The sequence below is a fragment of the Scylla paramamosain genome, chromosome 15 (assembly GCF_035594125.1).
Source record: "Scylla paramamosain isolate STU-SP2022 chromosome 15, ASM3559412v1, whole genome shotgun sequence".
Classification (NCBI taxonomy): Eukaryota; Metazoa; Arthropoda; class Malacostraca; order Decapoda; family Portunidae; genus Scylla; species Scylla paramamosain.
This window is the reverse complement of record NC_087165.1, coordinates 14,443,512-14,453,511: the sequence shown is the minus strand read 5'-3', so window position 1 is coordinate 14,453,511 and position 10,000 is coordinate 14,443,512. Positions and strand designations below refer to the sequence as shown.

The following is a 10,000-nucleotide window of genomic DNA, read 5'->3' as shown; positions in this document are numbered from 1 at the left end:
GACACGCTCATGCTGTCGCTGAAACCTTAAGCGGCTGCTGATTGCTGGCAATATCTCAAGATCATAGCGTGTTCAGAAAATCTGCTGAAAAGCTTATATACGAGTATATATATATATATATATATATATATATATATATATATATATATATATATATATATATATATATATATATATATATATATATATATATATATATATATATATATATATATATATATATATATATATATGTATATATGTATATATATATATATATATATATATATATATATATATATATATATATATATATATATATATATATATATATTACAAAATGATTGTTTATGGATTACACGCAATTGTTTTGAATTAACATAATCTCTGATGGACTGAACATTTCTGAACTGTCTTTCTCAGAAATCAAGTACAGGATATCTCAATAATTAAGGTATTGTTTCTTTCTTATACAAATACAGTCAAGGCTTAACCGTATTAGTACAGCGTCAATAAAAATCCAGTTACATTATCATGTAAGTCAATGACAGTAGGTGGGCAGTAAAATATCAGATTTGATAATTTCTTAAGTGTCTGTAAACAAAAAATTTTCCGGTCGCCTCTGTAACACCGCCACCTTCAGGTCCGGCCTTGAGGATTCATAAATAATTGTTATTTTTGGTGCACCGTACCTCAGATAAGTGACTCGTTAACTTTGTGGTGCAAGTTAGAAATAGAACTGTTCTTAAATGTTCATAAAAGCGATTTAAATACGAATGTGTTCCTTCAGGAGGTGTGCTTATTTGTGCTCTTTCGTCCTCATTGCAATAGAGGACATTGTATCCGTCCTGCCGCCTTCAGTTACTGTCTTTAGTCATATACTGATAACTTTGTCATATCATACAGAGTTGATTACTATTTACCACGCTTACAATTTCTTCTTCAATTAGTGACTGACGCCACATCTCATAGTTTCCGCTTTTTTTCTTAGATCCGTGTCGCGACATTCACCCGCCCTCGCTCCATCCGTAGATAGGCTATCGGTGACGTGAAGAAGCGAAAGGACACAAACTAAACTCCGCTAGGAGGGAACAGTGTTTACTGGTGCAGAGGGTGGGTGACTGACGGAGCTTGATATGTACTGAATAAGGTGCTTTGTGGCTAGATTTGCTCCAAGGCCACCAGTCATCTTTACTAAAAGCAGCACCCTTCTCTCCCAACCCCATCACATCACCCGCGTTGGGAGGCTGAGAAGCTGAAAGGAGTTACTTTCTTCAAGGCCATTAACTCTCTATTCACTGCTGACAAAGAGACCTCTCACCATCCATTTTTTTATTTTTTAAAGCGCGTGTCCGTGTGTCCGAGTGTGTGTGTGTGTGTGTGTGTGTGTGTGTGTGTGTGTGTGTGTGTGTGTGTGTGTGTGTGTGTACTCCTTATCCTTCCATATTCATTTCCACTTTGCAATGGAAGTCTTACAGTAGCGCAAAGGAGTGGTGCGGACAGCGTCTTCTGACGTGCACACAACACAACTAGGAGACACAGCACATGCCTCCACTTACTGCAGACAGTAATATGAGATATAGTAATAATTCTCCAAAATCTCCAGGCATATCCAGGTCTGACTTAAAATCTAATCAAACGTTCCTTGGTTTCAGGCCTACCTTTCCCCCCAAAAAAATAAAATAAAATAAAAAAAATAATAAAAAATGAAAAAAAAAAAAAAATAAATAAAAATAAATAAAATAAATAAATAGATAAAACATAAATAAAAATATGAATAAATAAAAGAATAAATAAAAATAAATAAATAAAAAATAAATAAAAGTTGTAGGTAGTTCTGTGGTATGTACAATATGCATTTGTATCTTGCAGGCAGACACTAACAGACAGACAGACAGACAAACTGAGAGGTGTGGAATGATCACTTGCATTCCGTTCTTTCTTGTCATGACGAGAAGGCACTTCAGGCACGATTTAAACACAGTAAATTTACACACCTGAAATAGACAAAGGTGCACCCACAATAAGTACTCTATAAGGAACACTTGAAGCCTGGCAGGAAAGTCTCACCTCGTCGAAGATGCGGTAGTCGTAGGTGTTGTCGTCGTCAGCGAAGTAGATGACACCATCCTTTGCGTGCACCTTCACCCACTTCAGTCCTGCGTTTCTGTTGCTCACGCCGCGAGGCTTGTTGGCGCCTTTGTATCGCCTCGACGCCGTGCCTGTCAGGGTGTGGTGTATGGAGTAAATGGGAGGGAAAGTTACGTCCCTGTTTCGTGGGGACTTGCAACACTCCATCTTCCTCCTATCCTTCTCATCCTTTGACACTCTGCTGCATTTCAAGAGTTTTCGCTTCGTTCCCTTTTTTCTTATCTGTCTCAGTAACACAACCTGTCTCTTTCTTTCTCCTTCCATCAGTCTCACTTCCTCAGCTTCTCGCCAGCTCCCTCCACCACTGCAATTGTCTGGTTCCTTCCTTTTCCTCTTGCCAATCTCTCTTCTCCCTGTCTTCCGCCAACCCACACATTCTGCCTCAAGTGACTAGGTTTTCCCCCTCCAACACCCATCTTCCCTACCGGTCTTGCGTTTATTCACCCGCTAACTATAATATCAACACTCACCAAGAAGGTAGGTGTGCGGGACGCTGCAGGAGTCCAGGAAAGAGAGGACCCTCCTGGTTGGGGACACGGCATCCTCCACCACCAGCCAGTGAAGGTCCGGCACCAGCATCAGTGTCTGCGACAGTCGCGTTAACTCTGCCACCTGAAGGGAGACGGCGTACTCTAAGCCTGAGGCTGACTGCCGCGTGGGCTGATGGTGGGAAAGTTTGCCTCACTGCTTGATTACTTATGTTTGTCCGCCATTTTCAGTGTACATGTGCTCTTAGCATAAGTATGACTTCCTATCCGTATTTTTGTTAATTTTCCGATCAGTTTGTGTCTCTGTGCTCAAGACACTTGCCTTTCAAGCTTGAAAAGTTATTTGAAAAGAGATAAAAAAGGAATTGGTTCTCAAATAGAGCTGTAGATTAATGGAATGGACTCAGTAATCGGGTTATTAGTTCTGAGTCATTACAGAGCTTTAAAAAATTAGGGAAGTTTAGAAATGAAGATGACAGGTGAAAACAGGTAGACATGTTTCATATAGGGACGATTAGGGAGGATGGTTTCTTGCAGCTTCCCTTATTTTCTTCTGTTTTATGTTCTTACAGACTGATAACCGATAGTTTAGTTTTCATCCCTCAAATTCTGTATTTACTGGCACTGGTTTCCTATTAAGGAGTGCTACCACAACCTAACACACTTTTGTTTCTAGCTAGGCACCGTTCACACTACAGGAGGAATGCTCTCTCATTTAATTGTCTGTTACACTGCTGCCAACTCTTCCTACCACTGCAGTATTACCACCATCCTCACAAGCATGACTTTTTTTTTTTTTAAATTCAGATACCGATTTATTTCCCCAGAGTTGCCCTTATCACACACTTCACTACAGCAGCATCACCGGCATTGCAGAGACTTCATAACAGTAACAGCAACAACAGCAATAACAATAATAATAATAATAATAATAATAATAATAATAATAATAATAATAATAATAATAACAATAATAATAATGATAATAATAATAATAATACATTCCAGAGATTTCCTTTCCGCTACTGTAGTGTTAATTATCATGCAAAACAAACTCTTATTTTCTTTGCGGTATCATCGAATTTAAATGTTACTTTCCCAGTTGTGTGCAGTTCTTCTGATATCCTCAGCATTTCCTTCCCACCGCTGCCACTTATCTAAAAGTTAATAATGCCTTCCTCTTGCGCTTCAGTATTGCTAAAGAAGCACATCACCCAAAATATGCCCGTCCTCTTCATCTGATGCTACGTAATGTTGCCAGGAAACAAAAGATTTCCCTCTCATCGCAGCTCTGGATTTTCTTTTCTGTGCTACATAGTCTGTTTCTTAACATCCCATACTACACCACAACAACTGTCTGAGGTGTTGGCGTAAATCTGTAGGGACACAAACCTGACAGTGACTGTGCTACCTAACAAAGTTCTCAAGACCGCTGGCACACTGGTTTTGTTACCGCTGCACCGTGAGGAGAGCGAAGGGCAAGGCGCACCATCAACCTGCGACGCCCGGAAAGTGTGGCCCACTCAGCACGTCTCGTGATCGCCACACTATCGTCTTTACCATTCACCTTTCACGCCAATAATCTCTTCCTGCCTACTCCCTTCTCTCTCTCTCTCTCTCTCTCTCTCTCTCTCTCTCTCTCTCTCTCTCGCTCGCTCGCTCGCTCGCTCGCTTCGAATGAATGAATCAATCAATGAATAAATTAATTAATGCAGAATATGAACATATGAATATTCAATCACATGCAACGAAATATCCATGTAAAAACGAAACTGATATACATACATGTTCAACACACACACACACACACACACACACACACACACACACACACACACACATATACGCGGGGTCTTAGACGTTACGTAATATTTTCATTAGCTAAATGGACCCTTGCACTTTGCTTGTTACTCTCTAATCCCCTGCGTACAGCCCTCGCCCGCCCCACCAATGCATCACGCTGATCCTCCTCCTCCTCCTCCTCCATAGCATCTCTTTACACCTAGCCTACTTGCTGCTAACACCTGATTACCTACCTGACAAATTACTAGAAAAAAGAACGTTATTTGCGACGTTATACGAGCAAATGTCACGGACACACGGACGACACAACTGTTACTTTGAGCAGGTCAGGACGACTTGGCTGGCCGAAAGTAAAAGTAATGGGACAGTGACAGATGTGGTGAAATGTTCGATGATTCAAAATCGGAGGTGTGTTTGGAGTCGCTGCCCGAGAGTCGCCCTAGACAGTTGCATTACGCTAAGAGGAGAGAGAAGCCACGAGACCGCGGCATCAGCTTCATTCTATTCTGGATATATGCAAATTTGAAGATTAACTCTTTCATTTCCATCTTTTTCGCCCTCATAATCCCTTGGCATTTTTCAGACTATTTTTGTACTACAGTATATTAATTGGTTTTGTAGCATGAAAAGTAGAAAATGAACCTCTTATTCCTTCTTTTCTCCATATGATCATGTAAATTATACTCCTTTAGTGCTCCGAATGCTACCTAAAGACAACCTTGGCAGTGAAACGGATGAAATACAACTCTAGACGACATGTAAAAGAATATAATAATAATCTCAAGTTAGTTATCCAGCACAACTGTATTTGTATTTACTCAATTCTGCCTAAAGATTGATGGTTTTATGAAGTTTGGGAATTGTGCATGGTACTGAACGTGATGAAGGAGTGATGAGCAAGGGTGTGACGGATCTGAAGGTGTGAGGGGGAAGGACACGAGAGAGAGAGAGAGAGAGAGAGAGAGAGAGAGAGAGAGAGAGAGAGAGAGAGAGAGAGAGAGAGAGAGAGAGAGAGAGAGAGAGAGAGAGAGAGAGAGAGAGTGTGAGGGAAAATAGTGTAAAGATCAATGACAGTGCATGAACATTAGAAAGTCTATAATTAGATTCAAATTCCATTTTTAATAATGCTAATAATCCACCTACGCCTCATTCTCTTTTTCTTTAATTTTTAACTTCCTCCTCCCGTTTTCAATTTCCAGCTTCCTCTTCCTCCTATTTTAACATTGTTGTGGGACGGCTAGCCCGTCTCGCATTGCTCGGCCACCCTTCTAGTCATGTCCTCATATGTGGGGCGGGCTAGGCGTCCCGTCACATCATCTAACTTCTCTCTTTTCTTATTCTCGTTCGTGATTTTCTCCTATTTTCATTCCTAGCTTCATCCTTCTATTTTCATTCCTAAATTCGTCCTGCTCTTTTTTTCAACTTCCTCCTCCTGCTTTCATTCTTATCTCATCTTATTCTTATTTCCAACTTCCTCTTCTTACTTTCATTCCTAACCACCTATTCTTATTCCCAACTTCTTCCTCCTACTTCCTCTTACCTGTTATTTCCCTCCCGTCTCCTACCTTTATTCCTAAATACCTTCTCTTCACCTCTCGCTTCCCTCAGCCTTCACACACCTGCTCGGGTCGGCGGTAAGTCGGTGTGATCACGTATATGATGGTGCGAGAGGAGCGCGGAGGACCCTGGGACGCCTTGCGGGACTCCGGGTGGCCAGCATCAGCATCAGCATCAGCAGCAGCAAGAACGGAGGGTTGTGGTGGTGGTGGTGGTGGTGGCGGCGGCGGTGCAGCAGCGTGAACAGCAGATGACCTTGGTGATACTATAGCGTTCCCATGGCGGCGGTGCAGCTTGTTGTTGTTGTTGTTGTTGTTGTTGTTGTTAGTGCTGTGGTTGTGGTTGATCTCTGGGGCCTCGAACCGCTCCATGACCACTGCAAAGGTTGTGATTGTGAGAGGTGACACTCAGGAACACAAAAAGAAGGAACAAATAGCGTGAGGCTGTTTGTGATGTGATATGCTACACTGCCTGGTCTTAAGTGTGTCAATAAATGTAGGGCTCTTAACAGAGAGAGAGAGAGAGAGAGAGAGAGAGAGAGAGAGAGAGAGAGAGAGAGAGAGAGAGAGAGAGAGAGAGAGAGAGAGAGAGAGAGAGAGAGAGAGAGAGAGAGAGAGAGCAGTTCTGTTGGTCCATAACGAGAATTAATAAAATATTCGGAGTTTATTAATTTCTTATGTCATATACAAAGAAATTTTCTCACAAACGTGTTTTTGCATACACTAGTCAACACACCGCCATAAAATAGACAAGTTTCCGTGTCCCGTTCTTGTCGACTGTTTCACATACGTCCCTCATTCGAATCATGTCCGTTACTGTTTCCTTCTCCAAATCTGTCCGTGTCGATTATTTTCAGGAATTAAAATAACTAGTACTAGTAAGTATCAAATTCGTCTCGTATCCGCATCATTCCCGTAGTGCATCCGTCTCTTCCTTGTCGTGTTCGTATCGGGTCCTCATCATGTTCGTGTACTAAATGCACACTCTCTTCATGGCCTTGCATCCGCGAGTGGTGTCTGTATCACGTTCGCCAAGGATTTTTGCCGAGAAATGTCTCCAGCCACTGGCAGATGCTGACGAGTGACCTTAGAATTTCTTTTACTGAACAAAAGGTCAAATATTTGTCGTAGACATGACTGATGGTGGTGAAGTCTGGTACGCACCTGTGTAAAAGCGGAAGCGCTCCATCAGCTCCATCAACACACAAGCCTCTCTTAAAACCGGCGCAAGTTAATCAGCTTTCAAGAGTTCCCTGACGACAACCTGTGTGCCATCCTATCATGTTACCTGCCTGACGCACCTGAGGCCGCCAACACCCAGGAAGCGTTCGGTATCCAGGTCGTGTGGCTGTCCTTTGGTGACGAGTGGAACATGACGCTGTGCGAACTGTATTCAATCATCCACAACCTTTACTTGATTTTTTTTTTTTCATCTTTCTCGTCCCCCTCGTCTGACACTATATCACTGCCCAGTGGCTTCATCGTCTTTATTCTTTTTTTCTTCTTCATCTTTCTTTTATTCTGTCATCAATTTGTCTTCCTTTTTTTCCCTTGTCTGTCAGTATATCATCAATCTCATCACCGTACTTGCTCTCGTCACAGTACGAATAATTACCTCTTCCTTCTATCACTCCGTCCTCCGTGTATAGGAGAAGGTCACCTATCTGTACTGGGTTAAGGCGGCGCAAAGCAGTCCTATGAAGGCAGCCACAAGACCCAACGCCGAACACAAGGCACACAATACTAAGCCTTGCAAGGAGCGTAATCATGCAAGAATTATACTTCTGGTAACTTATTTCAAGCATGGCCTGTCCAAACAGAGGCAAAAACCTGAGGTTGGTGAGGGCGGTGTGCACTGTGCGTTTCTTGCTATGAGATAGCTGGCCATCCTGTCCAAAGCGGAGAATTTATTGTACATTTCGACTTCTGTCACTTTGTACAGTCTGTCTGCTTGGCGCCCTGACATCCTTCCTCAGCACTATCGGACCGCAGGTGAGGTGCGAGGTGCCAGAATTCCTCTCATTTGAAGTTTAGTTCGCCCAATTGTCCATGAACACGTCCATAACAAGCAGATTCTTCTTTCTTAACTAGAAAAATGAAAAAATCAGGTCATGCATACTAATAACTTTCTATAAGTAAAAGATTTCCTCACATTATTTGAAAATTCCCGATACATTAAAATTTGGCAGGTAGGCGCCGCGGCGGGCCAGAGGGAGTGAGTGGAGAAACGAGGGGAGCAGAAGCGGCGAGTGCGGTGTGCAGTATTGATGCTCTGATGCACTTTTCAGGGGATTTTGAACCAAGTCCCAGTGTAATATAAACTCACATAGTCTAGATTTTTCATCATAATTCCTTTGCTATATGCTTTGATTATACGTACTATATAAGACGTAGGGAGATGCATATCCTTGTACTGCTTTGTCATAAAACACTGGATGTAGAACCATTTTCAGAGTAATTACCTACTTTTGCCTGTTTTATTACTTATTCACTTAATATGGCCGACTTGCATGCCGTATCCCTCTTCATATCGGTCAGCGAAGACGAGGGTGAACCATTCGGCCGCTCTCTCCACCCTGGTTTAAGGGATAGAGACTCTGGGTTTTCACTGTCACTTGCGCTGTGCAAAGACCCGAAACCCTAAGCCTAAGACTGCTGTGTATATATATAAAAAAAAAAAAAAGAACGCCTCTCTTCACATGATAACAAAAGAAAACGAAAAGAGAAATAAAATGTAATGTAAAATAAAAGCCAATGGGAACGTGCAATGTCTCCACTTCGCCCACTACGCCGGGGGCAAGACAGGGGAAAGTGACGAGAGAGAGAGAGAGAGAGAGAGAGAGAGAGAGAGAGAGAGAGAGAGAGAGAGAGAGAGAGAGAGAGAGAGAGAGAGAGAGAGAGAGAGAGAGAGAGAGAGAGAGAGAGCAGACTAAGAGGAAAGGAGAAGCCAGAATTCCATTTACGTGGGGATGGAATTTTTTGCTCAGATTGAGAGAAAAATGTATATATTAAGTAAAAATCACGAAAATCAACTTTTGCACTAATGGAATACGAACATTTTCTTTAAGTAGGGCGGAAGATAAAGAAAAAATAAAATAAAAATAAAACAAACAAACAAATAAGAAAACGTTGATCTTTCCATTAGTCGCATCTTGGAAATTTAGAGAAATCCTGAATGATTTGAATCCTTTAAATGGGATGAGCGGTGATTTTCTTTTTTTCTTCTTCTTCCTTCTTCTTTTACCACTTTACGAGGATTAGCGCGATGCTCCTAAGCCGCCAACTCGCTGTGGTGCTTGGGGGATCTTGACGAAAACCACCTGCTCCTCTGTTCCTGATTTGCTTTTGGGTTATGCCTACACTTGTCTTCCTTAGTTTTATGTGTAGTGCAGTGCTCATCTCTCTCTCTCTCTCTCTCTCTCTCTCTCTCTCTCTCTCTCTCTCTCTGTGTGTGTGTGTGTGTGTGTGTGAGCGCGTGCATTATCAACAACAGCAGCAGCAGCAGCTTTTATAAATCCATTGCCAGACAAAAGGCCGTCGAACTTTTTTCTTTTATTTATTTCTAAACACTAGTTGGTGAATTAGTTGGCGCTCAGGTGTTTACTGGAAAATAGTAATAATAATGATTAAAAAAAGTTGCCATTAATTGTTAGTCCGATCATAACAGAGATGTGACACGTATTGTGATAATCTTTTAGTGGTTTTAGATTTAGCATCGTTAGCATACGGTAGAGTAACATAACTTAAGATATAGTTATGTAATGTGATGTTAAATATCGTTAAGGTTAGAGTTTCAGAAAGTTGTAAAAAATATATTTTTTGTTTTAGTTGTAGTATAGCTATTTTTTTTTATTACGTCACGTTATGTTGGGAATATAAGGTTATGTTAGGTCACATAATCTTGGGTTTATTATGTTATGTTATGTTATGCTAAGAAATACTAGTGCATGTTATGTTTTAGTAAAGGTTAAGTATTTACATTACCATACTTAATCTCTGGTTTTAGCATGAGGAGATTAAGTT

At 41.3% G+C, this 10,000-nt stretch overlaps 1 protein-coding gene across 11 annotated transcripts in view; it reads right to left on the bottom strand.

Annotated features, from left to right (window-relative positions):
- LOC135107492 (galactosylgalactosylxylosylprotein 3-beta-glucuronosyltransferase P-like) overlaps positions 1-10,000 on the bottom strand; it is a 112,205-nt gene that overhangs the window by 2,702 nt on the left and 99,503 nt on the right. For all 11 annotated transcript variants that reach the window (XM_064017435.1, XM_064017439.1, XM_064017433.1 and 8 more), the window contains 3 exons: positions 6,041-6,354; positions 2,601-2,742; positions 2,050-2,201 (listed from right to left, as the gene is read on the bottom strand). In XM_064017435.1, coding sequence (XP_063873505.1) covers positions 2,050-2,201; positions 2,601-2,742; positions 6,041-6,354 — 608 coding nt within the window. The remainder of the gene's footprint in view (positions 1-2,049; positions 2,202-2,600; positions 2,743-6,040; positions 6,355-10,000) is intronic.